Raw genomic sequence first — 16,169 nt, forward strand, 5'->3', positions numbered from 1 at the left:
TTTTAAAAATAGTCATATGATGAAAATGCTTTTTATGGGCAAGTATAGTCTTTAGTGAGCATGAATGTGTGTTGGAAGGAGAAATAAATAATAGAGTTCAGCTAGAAATCTGTTGGAAAATAGAAACTCCCAAAACTAGGAGGAGACCAAAGAATGCTGTGTAAGTCAGTTCCTGCAGTTTTGCTGTACTGCTTAAAACTGATAAATTGTTTTAGGTACTATTATACATACTTATCAGCAAGGACACCATTTCACACTTTACCTTCGAGTAATAATAGAGTATGTACACCTTTGAATATGGTTATAGTGAAGTAATTAAGTTATATATTGATAATTCAAATGTGATCTTTTTCTGTTATGTGTAAAATATATGTTTTGCTTAAAAATAAAGTTTTCTAAAAGAAACAATTAAGATCTGACAAAAAATTATTGACTTGAACATTGATGTGTTCCAAGACACACTTTTTGAGTTAAAATGTACATATATTATGTTTTTCTCAGTTCAAGAATTTAATGAGCAAATGGAAGTGATCCATAGAAATGAATAGATTTTATAGTGTTTCTCCAATTTTTATTGTCTTAGTTTTTTGAGACAAATCCTATCAGTTCTTATAATAAAGGCCACCCAATTTGGTCTCCCTTTCCTCAGGCCTATGATTCATTCATTCTAACTCATGGGACTCTCTGTCTCCGTTGAAGGTGGCCTCTTCTTTCCAAGATTGCGTCTTCTGGATGCTCATCTTTTGGATCTGATTGCTCGTACTTGGAAAGGTGTGATTCTGCACTACATTCTCTTATGTTCTTTCTTTAGTGGAAAAATAGTACACAATAGCATCACAAGCACAAGGCAAAACTTAAGGCCAACCTTTAGGTTATTAGTAGATATAAATAAAATTATTTGCTGATGACTCATTTATTAAACATTTAATTAATTTATTTTAAAGTCCAAAATTACAGGGAAGGGCACAGAATCCTTTTAGAAAACCTATTCTAAATGTTGGGGTTTTAAAAAAATTTCTTTGATTTTGAAGAAACATGATTAATTTGGCAATATCTTAACTCTCCCCTTGACATCCTGGGGTAATGTCATTTTATCGTTGACTTTTCCTTATTGATGTATTGCATCAAACATGCATTATCTTTTGATTGATAATAAATCATTCAACAGTGCAGCAATAGAAACCAGTGTGGGCTAGGCATGGTGGCTGATGCCTGTAATCCCAGAACTTTGGGAGGCCGAGGCCAGCGGATCACTTGAGGTCAGGAGTTCATGACCAGCCTGGCCAATAAGGTGAAACCCCGTCTCTATTAAAGATACAAAAATTAGCCCAGCGTGGTGGCGCCCACCTGTAATCCCAGCTACTGGAAAGACTGAGGCAGGAGAATCGCTTGAACCCAGGAGGCAGAGGTTGCAGTGAGGAAAGACCACGCCACAGCACTCCAGCTTGGGCGACAGAGTGAGAATCTGTCTTGGAAAAAAAAAACCAAAAAACAAACAAAAAAAACCAGTGTGGTATTGGCCCACATGTGGCAATATGTGTCTAACTAAGGGTGCTGAATGCTAATGAAATAAAATTCACGTATAGTAATTTCACTTTTATAGTATAAATTACTAATGCCTGTCAACCCTCAGAATTTGTTTTATGAAGGCTTGTAAAGCCATATGAAGATCACTCTTTAAAATCTTCACATGCTACACGAAATAGGACCTAACAGTTCAATGTTTTAATCATCACATTTTTGTTTGTTTTTAATATACTATATTCTTTCAGAATATAGTATATTTTAAGTTTATCATGAAATTGAACAGAAGGTTCAAGGAATTCCCATGTACCTTCCTCACCCCTCCCACACATAAACTGTTATCCTGCTTTTTGCAGATAAATAATATTTTACATATTTATAGGATACATATGAGTGCTTTCTACATGCATAGAATGTGTAGTGATTACATCAGGGTATTTGAGAATATCCATCACCTTGAGGAGTATTTATCATTTCTATTTGTTGGTAACATTTCAAGTCTTCTCTTCTAGCTACCTTGAAATATGCAATATATTGTTGACAACTATAGTTACCCTAGTCTACTATCAAAGATTAGGATTCATTTCTTCTATCTAATTATAAGTTTGTACCCATTCACCAACCTCTCTTCATTGGCCCATCCTACACTCACTCCCTTCCCAGCCATGGGTATCTATCACTTTATTCTCTATCTGCATGGGAACATGTGGAATTTGTCTTTCTCTGCCTGGCTTATTTAATTTAACACAGTGACCTCCAGTTCCATCCATGTTGCTGCAAATGATATGACTATTCTTTTTTATGACCTAATAGTATTCCATTGTTTATATATGCCACATTTTCTTTATCCATTTGTCTGTTTGTGAACACTTAGCTTCGCTCCATACCTTTACCATTGTGAATAGTGCTGCAATAAACATGCAAGTGTAGGTGTCCTTTTGATAAACTGATTTATTTTCTTTTGTATAGATACCCAGTAGCAGGATTATTGGGTTGTATGGCAGTTCTACTTTTAGTTTTTTGAGAAACCTTCATACTGTATTCCATAGTGGTTATACTAACTTACATTGCCACTCACAGTGTATAAGAGTTCCATTTTCTCTGTATCCTCTCTAGCATCTGTTATTTATTTATTTTTAAATAACAGCCATTCTAACTGGGGTAAGATGACATCTCGTTGTGATTTTGATTTGCATTTCCCTGATGCTTAGCGATGTTGAGGATTTTTTTATATACCTGTTGGCATGATCTCGGCTCACTGCAACCTCTGCCTTCTGGTTTCAAGTGATTCTCCTGCCTCAGCCTCCCAAGTAGCTGGGATTATAGGTGCCCGCCATCACACCCGGCTAATTTTTGTATTTTTAGTAGTGATGGAGTTTTACCATGTTGGCCAGGCTGGTCTTGAACTCCTGACCTCATCATCCACCTGTGTCGGCCTCCCAAAGCACTGGGATTACAGGTGTGAGCCACCACACCCAGTCTATATATTTTCTTTTGAGAATTACCTGTTCATATCCTTTGCTCACTTTTTTTTTTTTTTGGTTACTGTTTTTGTTTCACTCTGTCACCCAGGCTGGAGTGCATAATCAAAGCTCACTGTAACCTCAAACTCCTGGGCTCAGGCAACCCCACTGCTTCAGACCCCCGACTAGCTAGGACTACAGGCATGTGCTACCACACCCAGCTAATTTTTATTGTATTTTACTTTTTGTAGAGATGGGGTATCACTATGCTGCCCAGGCTGGTCTTGAACTCCTGCCTTTGCCCACTTTTTAATGTGCTTATTTGCTGGAGTATTTTAATGTGTTCAGTTGCTGGAGTTCCATGTGAATTCTGTATATTAGTGTCTTGTCAGATGAATATTTTGCACGTATTTTGTCCTATTTAACAGGTTGCCTCCTGACTATGGTTTCCTTTGCAGTACAGAGGCTTTTTAATTTAATATATTCCCATTTGTCTATTTTTGTTTTAGTTCTCAATGCTTTTAAGGTCTTAGCCATAAAGTTTTTTCCAGATCGATGTCACAAAATGTTTTCCCGATGTTTTCTTTTGGTAGATTTATAGCTTTGGGTTTTATGTTTAAGTCTTTAATCCATTACAAGTTAATTTTTGTACATGGTGAAGGATGGGGTCCAGTTTTATTCTTTTGCACATGGATATCTAATTTTTCCAGCACCATTTATTGAGGAGGGTGCTAGGATTCTTTTTTCTATTTCTGTGAAAAATGATGTTAGTATTTTGATAGAAATCATATTGAATCTGTATATTGCTTTCGGCAGTATGGTCATTTTAAAGATATTAATTCTTCCAGTCCATGAGAATAGAGTGTCTTTTGGTTTGTTTGTGTCCTCTTTGATTTCTCTCATGAGTATTTTGTAGTTTTTCTTACAAAGCTCTTTCCATTCCTTGGTTAAATTTATTTCTATGTATTATATTTTCTTGTAGTTATTGTAAATTGGATTGTGTTCTTCATTTCTTTTTTGGCTATTTCATTATTGGTGTATAGAAACACTTCTGATTTTGGTATGTTGACTTTGTATCCTACTTCGTTGAATTTGCATGTCAGATCTAAGAGTTTTTTGGTAAAGACTTTTGGTTTTTCTAAATATAAACTCATGTCATCTGCAATGAGAGACAATTTGACTTCCTCTTTTCCAATTTGATTATCTTTTCTTTCTTTCTTTTTTCTGATTGCTCTGACTAGGACTTCCATTACTGTGCTGAATAGGAGCAGTAAAAGTGGACCCCCTTGTCTTATTCGAGTTCTCAGAAGAAAGACTTTCAACTTTTTTTTCCATTCAATATAATGTTAGCTGTCAGTTTGTCATATATGGCCTTTATTATTTTGAGGTTTGTTCCTTTTAAGCCTAGTTTGTTGAGAGCTTTTATCATGAAGGGATGTTGAATTGTATCAAATGCTTTTACTGTGTCTATTGAGACTGATAATATGGTTTTGGATTTTGTCCTTCTGTTGATGTGATGAATTATGTTTATTTTCTGTTGATGTGATATATTTATTGATTTATGTATTTTAAACCATTCTTGCATCCCTAGGATAAATCCCACTTTATGAATATGGGTGCTCCAGTGTTGGGCACATATATATTTAGAATTGCTAAATCCTCTCCCTGGATTTAGTGCTTTATCAGTTTCTCAGAGGTAGAGTGTGTTTCTTATAAGCAGTATATATTTGGGTCATGGTTTTTTATCTGTTGTCTGTATCTTTGAAAATTTAATTTATTTACATTCAAGGCTATCATTGATATGTCTGGTTTTGTTTATATCATAGTGTTGTTTTCAGGTTGTTTTGTGTATTTTTTGTTCCTCTCTTTTTCTCCTATTGTCATTGTGACTTGGTGGTTTTCTGTAATGGTACCATTTTAGCTCTTTTTCTCTCTCATTTTTGTATTTGCTTTATCAATGAGTGTTATATTCTCATGTGGGCTCGTGATAGTAAATGCCATCCTTTTGCTTACAGCTTTAGGGCTACCTTGAGCATTTCTTGTAGGAACAGCTAGTGGTGATGAATTCTCTCAGATTTTGCTTGTCTGGGAAAGACTATTTCTCCATTTATGAAGGATAATTTTGCTGGATATAGTATTTTTGGGTGGCAGGGTGTATTTTTTTTTTTTTTTAACACTTTTAACATATCATCCCATTCTCTCCTGGCCTGTAAAGTTCCTGCTGAGAAATTCATTGTTAGTCTGATGGGAGTTCCTTTATAGGTGACTAGATACTTTTTTTTTCTGCTGTTTTTAGATTTATCTATTTGACTTTAGACCTTTTGAGTATAATGTGTAATGCAGAAATCCTTTTTGCATTGTATCTGTTTGGTGATTTCAGCACCTCCTCTATTTCAGCTGTCTATATTTCTTGCTAGACTTGGGAAGTTTTCATCTATTATTTTGTTAAACAGGTTTTCAAACACTTTTGTTTTCTCTTCACCTTCTGGGACTCTGATAATTCAAATATTTTGTCATTTTATGGTGTCCCATAGGACACTAAGGCTTTGCTCATTCTTTTTTATTTTGTTCTTTATTTTTGTCTGTCTGGGATATTTCAAAAGACCTGTCTTCAAAGTCTGAGATTTTTCTGTTTGATCTAGTCTATTGCTGTTCTTCAGTCCCAAAATATGTCTGATTCTTTTTGTATGATATCTATCTCTTTGGTAAATTTCTCAGTCACATCCTGAATTGTTTTTCTGATTTCTTTCCATTACTTTTGGAATTTTCTTGTGACTTACTGAGCATTTTTAGAATCAAATTTATTTTGTGCCTGGGATTTCATGAATTATTTTTTAATTGGTATCCTTTGCTGGAGAATTGTTGTGTTCTTTTGAAGGTGTCATATTCTGATATGGTTTGGCTGTGTCCCCACCCAAATCTCATCTTGAATTGTAGCTCCCACAATTCCCATGTGTTTTGGGAGGGACCTGGTGGGAGGTAATTGAATTGGGCCTTTAGGTAGGAGCAGGTCTTTCCTGTGCTGTTCTCGTGATAGTGAGTAAGTCTCATGAGATCTGATGGTTTTATAAAGGGGAGTTCCCCTGCATGACCTCTCTCTTGCCTGCCACCATGTAAGACAAAATGTGCTTCTCCTTTGCCTTCTGCCATGATTGTGAGGCTTTCCCAGCCATGTGGAACTATGAGTCCATTAAACTTCTTTCCTTTATAAATTACCCAGTCTTGGGTATGTCTTTATTGCAGCATGAGAACAGACTAATACACATTCCCTTGCTTTTTCATGTTTTCTGTGGTCTAACATTGATGTCTGCACATTGATGTAACAGTTGTTTCTTTGAATATCTTGAATTTGCTGTCATAGAGGGCACTTTTTCCTGAGGTTGAATCTATGGTGTTGATAACTCAGGCACTTTGGCCTTGATTCTCGGTGTGTCCATTAGTGTAGTCTCTGTATGATTTATTTGGCTGTAAATATTGTCAGTGGTATCTGTTATTTTCTTGGTGGTTTAAAGTGATGTTATTAATGAAGCTGTGGTGCAGATATTTGGAGACTGGCACAGGTAGGCCAGTCTTTGGGCCCCAGTGGTGGCAATGGTGGGCTAAATGTACCTGTTCTTGGGCCCCACGGTGGCATACACTGGTACCATTGGTTCCAGGAAGGCTGATTTTTGGGCCTTTAGGTAGCTTACTTAGATGCTGATTTTTGCTACAGTGGGCTTGTCAAGTGGGCAGGTTCTTAGGCTTCTGTGCAGCTGATGTGATGTGGGTGATGGCAGTGGCAGGACAACCACTTAGGTCCTAGGCAGTGTGAACTGGTGTTGGTGGTGGCTGCAATGAACTGGATGAGTCAATCTCCAGGCCTGCAGGTGGTGCCTGCAGGTAGGTGTCAGCTATGGTGGTAGTGGCAGGTAGATAGGCTTAATCTCAGACCCTTGAGAAGAGTATTCAGGTGCCAACAGTATTGGGCTGGGTAATTCTCTGTTTTCCATACTGTGTGCTCTGGCATGTAGCAGGGTGTTGAATCCAGGTGGGGTGGGCTTGTTTTTTGGTTTGTGATTGTATAGGCTATGGTAGGCAATGCCAGGGCAATCCTTAGGCCATTGGGAGGATGCTCAAGTGAGGAGTGGCAGTGGATGTGCTGCTGCCCTGCCCCTGGCAGAGGCAGTGCCACCTTCAGTGATAGCAGCCTATGCTAGTGGGTGGGAATCTGTGCACTACTTATGCCTTAGCCCCCACAGTGCCCACTCCTCAGGCCCTGCTGTGGTAGCTGGCACCTCACTTGCATCTTAGCCCTATGTGCATTATGCCATGATTGCTTCTGCCTGTGCCACAGGGGCAACTGCTGCTGCTTCTCTTGCACCTCAGTCCCAGCACCACTGGGCTCTAGGACAGCGCATAGTTGTTTGGGGGTAGGGCTCTAAAATGGCACCTTGTGGTAGCTGCTTAGGTATCCAGGAATTTGTGGAATCCAGTTTGGGCTTCATCTTGGGGTACTGTTGTCACACAATCTCTCAGCAGCTCCCTATGTTAGTTTAAAGGCTTATAGGGTTGAGGGGCTGTGGCAAGGATTGCCAAAGTCCACGGTAGACATTTGGACCTCTGAGTGTCTCTCACCATTTCCCTGTATTGGGGAGTCTCTTGGCTCTTAGCCAGCAATGGCAGAGCAGGTCATCTTCACTTCCCTCTTCTTGCTTTTGGTATTCCCTGTTACTTTTCTGTTAAATTCTCATGTTTTTTGACCTATTCAAAGTGTGATTACTCACTAATTTTGGTACTTTTAGTGGAGGAGGCAAGTGTGAAGTGCTTCTAATTATTCATCTTAATACCCTTCCTCCTATTTATCACAATTGAAGCAAAGAACTTGAGACAATATATTGTTGAAAAGAGAGCCATATAGACAGAAGAGTTTAGAAAATACCACTTTTGAAGTCTATTGAGAACAATTAGCAATATAGTGCTAATCACAAAAAAAAAAGGGTGAGAAAAAATAAAGTACCTAGCTGTGCTAAGGACATTAATATGGGACAGATACTATTTTAAGTCCTTTACATTTATTATCCCCTTTAAATTAGAGACAAATATTATCTCCATATTATAGAGGGAGGATCTGAGATGTAGAAAGGTTAAGAACATTCCTATTTTCACAAAGGTAATTCATGCCAGTGCCAGAAACTGAACCCAGGCATCTTATCTAGTAGCCTGGTATACTGTCACCCCACTGTGGTAAAGCTATTATGTCAGAGAAGAAAATGAGTTATTTTACGTAGTCACTGAAAGCTGAAAGAGGGGGAAAATAAAAACCAATAAACACAAACTTTAAAACTATTCAAATAAAAGATCATTTGAAAGAATGGCCAAACAGAAAATATTCCGATGGGAGACAATTAAATCTCTATTTTTGAGCCATTAAACATAAAACAGCTTCTACTGTAATCTTTAACTTTTTAAACATGGTTAAAGTAAATATTGCTGTATCTCCTAAGTTCCCCCCACCATGTCCTGTGATTCAATATGAAAACACTGATTTTCTTGAGAGAATAAATCTATACATACCACATGTTTTAATCCAGAATCCTCAAAGCTGATTGCTGGACTTGCTTGTAATTACTTGGACATGTTTCTTGTAAAGCCTAATTTCCCTCAGTTAAGCCACAGAGCTTATTGTCTGCTGTATTATTATTTACTAATGTAAGAGGCTGAGAATATATTTATGAATTTTAACAAATAAGGATTATAAAATATTAGTTTATTATTAATGTGAAATGCTTAAATGTAAACATGAAAACCATTTAAAAAGAATATTTACACAATGTTAATTTCAAATTAGCACAAATACTACTACATATACTATATAAAAATGAAAATAATCAGTTATATTTATATACTAAACAAATATAATTTTTCTAGCACCTTTTTATTAGATTTTGGAATTTTTTACTTTTGAAAAAAAGTAATGCTCCAAAGATGAAAGTTACTTTTGCTAAATGAAGTTATAGTTTTCAGTGTGAACTGACTGGTAAATTTTATTAACTACTTATTTAGACATTTTTAGTTCTACTCAAAATTGTATTATCATATGTCTTCTGTCATATTGTTGGTGTTTATACAAACTGACAATCTGTTTCATTTTTTTCATTTGTCAAATGTTTTGGAAAATATAGTTCCTTTTAATACCTTTGCAGAGCATTATAATGAAAGTATTACAATTAGAGGCACATTGCATTTTTAGCATTTTAGATGAAGATATTCTGTACAACCAAAGTGAAAATTTATCATTTTTCTTTAATATCCTTTGACTCTGAGCCTTAATAGCTCTTAAAATTGTAATTTCTATTTTGTAACTTTTCTGATCTTTATAAGAAGTTCATGTATTTATACTAAAGTCTCTATAGATATATGAAAGTATTTAAAGGGACGGTTTGTAAATACTGGGAATTCATACCACTAAGATGGACAAAGTTATTCCTAATAATAAGAAAGAAGAAAATACGTTTTTGCTTTTGATGTTTACCTTCCTTTTCTGCCTTTTTTGGGGTAAATAAATTGTTTCAATACGTTCTATTATATTTAGAGCTAAAATGGACAGTATTAAGAAAAGCTAATACAGTCCTGCCATTTTCCTTAGGAGGAAAGTAAGTCCCAATAAGCTGAATAATGGCTGAGACAGGTGCCCTGGTTCATAACTCAGGTCTTCTCCGCTCTGCTACCCCTTGTTATTCCCTCAAAGGGAAGAGACTGAACATTTCTAATGAACAAATAAGAAGTGCCATCAGTGTGCTCTAGTGTGTTTTGTTTTGTTGGTTTTTTTTTTTTTTTGGAAAGGAAACTGGGGCCACACCTCAATGCTTATCATACTTCCCCAACTGGAAAAGTGTGGTCTTCTGAATCATCACAAGTTGCACATTCTGAGCCCTCTACTACTTGGAGCTTCTCTATGCGGATATTGACAATTACTTCACTGTGTGGAGCCAGTTGGCACAAAATTGATCATGTTCTTGTTCTTATCAGGCTAGAAGACTGCATACCTCACTCACTAAACCTGTCAAACTTGTTTCCTTTCTTGTTGCCAGTGACTGTCATTATTTTGCAGCCTCCAAGTCCTAACCTGCTGATACAGATCAGATGGTGACTGAATAGAAGCTGCCCCAGTCCTGGGTTCATGATGTACGCGTAAGTATTCAGCTTTTCTCAGTAAAGGTTATCAGTGGGGACAGGGGTTTACAATTCCTGAGACAGGTAGTACAGATGTTGGCTGGTGGAGATTGATTTAAACATTAGAGTTTTAATGTGTGTTATTGTATTTTATATTAAAGTTTTATTGTTGTTGTTTTTAAATATCAGAATTTTTTTGAACAACAGAGGCCAATGTGGTGTTTTTTGTTTCTAAATAAAAGAAATAGAAATGATGTGAGGTAATAAGTTAACTATATTAATATTTAAAACATTTAGAAAAACCTACACTTCAAAGAATAAAGTGTTTAATATAGCCCATTTAGTTACTTTTCCATGTTCCATAGTATGGTATACATTTTTATCATATGTTGCTTATTGATGTATATTCTGGGAAAATTAAATCTAAATTTAAGAGAAGAGTCTACTAGAATTTTTATTTAACTCTAATAGAAACTATGATAGGTTATTTTGTATGAGTGAAATGATTAAAATTAAAATACTCATATGTGAAAAATTATCAAATTAACAAAATCTAGACTTTGTATCATCATAATTGAACTCCAAAATAATTGATCAATTGTTGAATTTAAGGTAAATAAATTTGTATTATATATTTATGTTTAGGTAATATTCAGGCTATTGTTTTATAGACTTCGAAAGGAATAATTGATATTTGATGGATGATTTCATTCAAACTTGTGCTAAGTCTAGCCTTGTTTCTTAAAAAGGTTCTCGATCTTTCTACAGACACAAATTTCCCACGTTCTGCACTGACTGATGTTTCCAACTTAATCATGATTTTGTGATAATTTTAATTGTTCAGTCATTTGATTTTGTCTTCAATTAACCTAAATACTTAAAGCCTGTAGGCTCTGGCACTCTTAAATGATGAGTGTTCCTGCCCTCCCTAATTTACTTTCAAATGACAGCATAAGCCTAAGGAAGACTTCCATTTCATGCATAAATCTCCCATATAAACCCATCATGATAGCATGATATAGCATATTATCTGTACTTCTTACTAAATACAACAAAGTATATTTCTTATTTATCAAGATAAAGACAGAATAAGACAAAACGTACAGTAGAAAAAACTTTTATATTTAACTAACATTCATATAAATATAATATGCTAAAAATTTCTTTAAAAAATTAGAAAAATTTGGAGTTCTCTTATTCTAATTTATTTCAGAATTCTTCAGTAAGTGTTTTTTATCAGCCTGATTCTTCTCTTCCCAACTTATGGCATCATCTCTAAACACTCACTTTTCCACCCTGAAAATATCATTACAACATGAAATTTCTATATTGAAGCCTCATCAGCTTTGATCCAGAGTTTATTAGAGTTCTGAGGATTTTTTTGTTTTATTATTAAGTTGACATATAATAATTGTACATATTTATGGGGTACATAGCACTATTTCAGTACATGTAATATATAGTGATCAGATCAGAGTAATTAGCATATCCATCATCTCAAACATTTATTATTTGGAGGATTTAAAATATTCTTGCTAATTAGATTTCAAATCAGATCTGCTTTTAAAACAAATATTCTGTCAAAAAATATATCTTGTGTATAAAGATAAGAAGCTTAGACAGTGGATTTATTGAATTCATTAGTAAAGTATTTTGCCCAAGGGATCTAGTCTCAAAGAATGAATTAGTCAGATAGACTATGGCTTCTTAGCAAAAGCCCTGTCTTTCTCATTTTGGTAAAGTAGAAAGAGTACCATCATTTAGATGTGTTCAAGATCGAACTTTGAACTCTTTTGTCTGGTACTTCTCAAGACCTCACTTTTATCTGTGAAATGTGGGGAAGGTTTATAAGTAAATGAATGAGGGGTGAGGTTGTTACCATTAATGGGCCTTGAAGTAATATTTGTGGATAGCTAAAAGCAATTTTTGGTTTATTGGTTTATTCTTTGGTTTATTTTGGTATTGTTCATTTGTTCTTGGTGTATTTAAATAGTAATAAAATAAGATTTGTATTAATTTTATTTTTTTCTGTATCTTAAGTATTAGTGTAAATATTGTATTATGGATATATGATTCAGATTCAGATTCATATATAGACAGTACACATACAAGTATGTGTACCAGGCCATGATGTTGAACATTTCTAACTGTGGGTCATGGTCAAAAATATTTTTTAATACACTGGGTTAGATAGCCCTGAAGTCCTTTTGAATGCTTAATTCTATGATTTCAAAGAGTTAATAGCTAGTTAATATGGAGAACACATTAACATTCTTAAGGCACTAGAGAACTATTTAAAGTATCCCACATTGTAGGTTATTCAAGTTTTTTTCATGGGTCCCTGTATTTGGTGCCCTCTGCAAGTGAGGCAGAGATAAGAGAGATAGTTATCAACAAGTTGAGACCTTTGTGATGAGGCAAATCAATAAGCCACATTCTGATGGCACGTTGTGATCAATGCGAAAAAACAAATACTGACATGCTGCTACAGGGGTGCACATTCAATTTCATAAAAGCTTCTTTGAATACGTAATAACTGTGTTTAGTTTTTAAAAGCAAGCAGAATTAGTAGTAGGAGAAAGACGGTATTCTGGGTTGAGAGAACATAGCCCTTGCAAGAGTCATGAGACTTGAGATACACTCACAAATAGATGTTGGAAGTTGTCAGATAAAGCTGAAGTGATCATTCTGACTATGAAGGGCCTTTTGCACCAGGTTAAATTTCCATACTACATAATAAAAGTTGATTTAAGCAAGAGGAAAAAATGATAATGCAATTTAGAACCATTGGAGTGGACCAGTGCAGCTTGATGGTGCTACTGTCACTTTTTGCAGAACTAAATGAAGGGCGTGGCAGAGAGACTGCCTAGGTATTTGTTGTTTCGTCTGCCTACAATGAATGTTCCTCCTGACATTTAGTGAGACCCCATGGTCTTCCTTCAAGATATAACAAAGTTACTGTGAAATTTTTCTCATACCTTCACATCTTAATTGTTCCTGAAGTACAGCCATCCTCTCTTCAAACATATGTAACACATTGTGTATACTTCTATTGGCACTCTTCTATTTGTATGCTAATTTGTTTTCATTTATATTTCTCTGCTCAGAGAGCTCCCTCCCTTTATTGCTAGTGCCAAACACATTGCCTGTCCCATTGCAGACTCTCAACATTTGTACATTGACTTATGATTTCATATGGCTAAAACCAAAGAACAGATACTGAGAAAAGAGGAAAGGTTAGGAGTAAATGAAAATTTCAAGTTTTACCGTTTATTATGTATCTATGTATGCACATATCTTACATATCTTCTCAAAGAAGGCCTGTGAGATATGTAAGATTCAGTAATTCAGAAAGTAAGTAAAAAGCTGAAAACTAGAGACAGTGTACTTTAAGTAAACTTAAGTTGTGGTGCTGATGGAGATTTATTGTTGAAGAGATAAAAACATCAGATAGATGCTTATAGACTAGATTTTAAAGTTTCATTTATTCATTAATACAACAAATACTTAATTTAGCTTATAGTATGCTAGTAGCACATTATACACATATGTATATATCTACATATATTCTATGTAGACATATGTGTTTGTATATATCCTGTGTGTATATACACATATCAGATGCATATAAACAAATACACACATACAGACATATATGAATAAAACAAACAGAATCCTTACTTTTATGGTGTTTATAACACCATAGGAGGAAGAGGAGGAAACGTGATAAATAATTAAGCAAATATATATGAATTATGACTTTGATAAGTATGAAGTAAATATTTTGTACTTTTTCCAAAAAATGTTGCTAATTCACTTTATTTCTTTAATGGCTAGCTTTTTAAAAAGTAGATCTCCAGTTTATATGATAACATTTTACTGCCTATTTTTGTTTATCTGCAGGAAAATGAAGGCTAAATTTCTGAAATGCATTTTGAAAACATTAAATACTGGCATAGCTTCCCATTGCACTTAAAGAAGTCTTGGGAAGATCTAAGCAGGACCTCTTAACACTATAAAACAAATGTAGGAAGACAGCATGGAAACCAGTATCTTGACCAAGAAGATAAGTCTGTGTTGCTTTAAGCAGGTATTTGCAGTAGTCTTTAAAAAAGGATATTGTGTCTTTGGAGTGTGTGATTGGGTGTGTTAGGGTAGTGAATGAATATTTAGGGACAAATAGCAAGAAAGTTTTTATACCCTTGGATCGTACAAGCATTATAATAGTTCATTATTTATTATGAAGCACAGTCAACTTAGCATTTCAGGAACATTCATATTCAAAATCCAGGTTCAAAACTCAATTCAAACTCATATCAGAGATGTTTGCATTTACTATTTCAGATTCTGTGTATTATATTTTCTTCCAGTATCATATATGACTAAACTTTGACTCTTAACTAATTTTCTGTAGTTGGCCATTATTTAAAATGTATTATTAACTTGTCTTTATTTTTTTTGCAAAATTTAGAAAATTTTATAATTGATTGGTTACTGCTCAAAATTTGAATGTAGAGTATTTTGAAGAATTCAACAATTTATATAGCATTATTATCAGGTGATGGGAGCAGCCCACATATTCAGTACTTTACATAAAATAATTTAAAATATAACTATAAAAATATACAGTATAATCTACAAGTGGGAACCATATGAAATTGCCCTGTTAGTAAGTTAAAAAAACCATTGAATACAGGCAATTTCATATGGTTCAAGTTTATGAAGTCTTTTCCTGGTCTTGTTTTATTTTTTGTAGAATATAATATATGGAATGACCAATGCAGCATTCCCAATGCATGATTCTCAAAACTAAGTATCAAGGATTGAAAAGTCTTTTGTACTATGTAAAAAAAAAAAAAAAAAAATGCTGGTTTAGATACTTAGAATGTCAAACTACTTTGAAGACACATTCCAACAGGTAAGATAAGATAAAAACAAGTTGGCAAGCATTCACTTCTGAAAATAGAAAAACAAAACAAAACAAAACAACTCAGTGCGAAACAGAGTGTAGGGTGTGTCTAGATACTATTGTAAACAAAAAGAAAAAAACAAAATCTAGTTAATCGTTTGATCTACAAGGTGCCAAACAACAGCCTTAACTCTTATATCTACTACTCTTATGCCCACTGACAGATTGTTGTATTTGCTTTGCACTGCTTCTTTTTATAATTAGGCAAATAAATCTGAACAGGCAGAAGGACCCCAAATGAATGAGGCCTTTAGTGCAATACACTGATGTCAAATAACAAAAGAATCAATGAATCAATAAAAACTAAAATAACCTACAGCTTCATCTTTTTCTTTAAAGCTGAAGTTTCCGCTTGGTCGCCGGGGTTTTGCTCTGTCGTGATCGCTGCTCACTGCAACCTCTGCCTCCCAGGCTCAAACGATAATTCTCCAGTTCTCCCACCTCAGCCTCCAGAGTAGCTGGGACCACAGGCGCACCCCAATGCACAGCTAAATTTTTGTATTTTTGGTAGAGACGGGGTTTTCTTGAGCTCCTGAGCTCAAAAGTGCTGGGATTATAGGTGTGAGGCACCATGCCCTTGGCCCCTACAGCTTTATCTTGATAAAGGTTTTTTTTTTTGTTTTTTTTTTTTGTTTTTTTTTTTGGGGTTTTTTTGGGGTTTTTTTTTTTGGTTTTTTTTTTTGGTTTTTTTTTTTTTTAAGACAGAGTCTCACTCTGTCGCCCAGGCTGGAGTGCAGTGGTGCAATCTCGGCTCATTGCAACCTCCGCCACTCGGGTTCAAGTGATTCTCCTGCTTTAGATTCCCGAGTAGCTGGGATTACAGGCGTGCACCACCGCACCTGGCTAATTTTTGTATTTTTAGTAGAGATGGGGTTTCGCCATATTGGCCAGGATGGTTTCAAACTCCTGGCCTCAGGGGATCTACCTGCCTCCGCCTCCCAGAGTGCTAGGATTACAGGCATGAGCCACCGTGCCCGACCTTGATAAAGGTTTTTAAAAATAGATTAAATATAAGTTATTTGTGATACTCCTATCTTTAACACTGAATTCATTATTTCAGT

At 35.1% G+C, this 16,169-nt stretch overlaps 1 protein-coding gene across 1 annotated transcript in view; it reads left to right on the plus strand.

Annotated features, from left to right (window-relative positions):
* TMPRSS11F (transmembrane serine protease 11F) overlaps positions 1-16,169 on the plus strand; it is a 142,273-nt gene that overhangs the window by 42,500 nt on the left and 83,604 nt on the right. The window contains exon 2 of the mRNA XM_055111482.2: positions 10,078-10,157. Coding sequence (XP_054967457.1) covers positions 10,147-10,157 — 11 coding nt within the window. The 5' untranslated portion in view covers positions 10,078-10,146. The remainder of the gene's footprint in view (positions 1-10,077; positions 10,158-16,169) is intronic.

The sequence above is a fragment of the Pan paniscus genome, chromosome 3, assembly GCF_029289425.2.
Source record: "Pan paniscus chromosome 3, NHGRI_mPanPan1-v2.0_pri, whole genome shotgun sequence".
Lineage (NCBI taxonomy): Eukaryota > Metazoa > Chordata > Mammalia > Primates > Hominidae > Pan > Pan paniscus.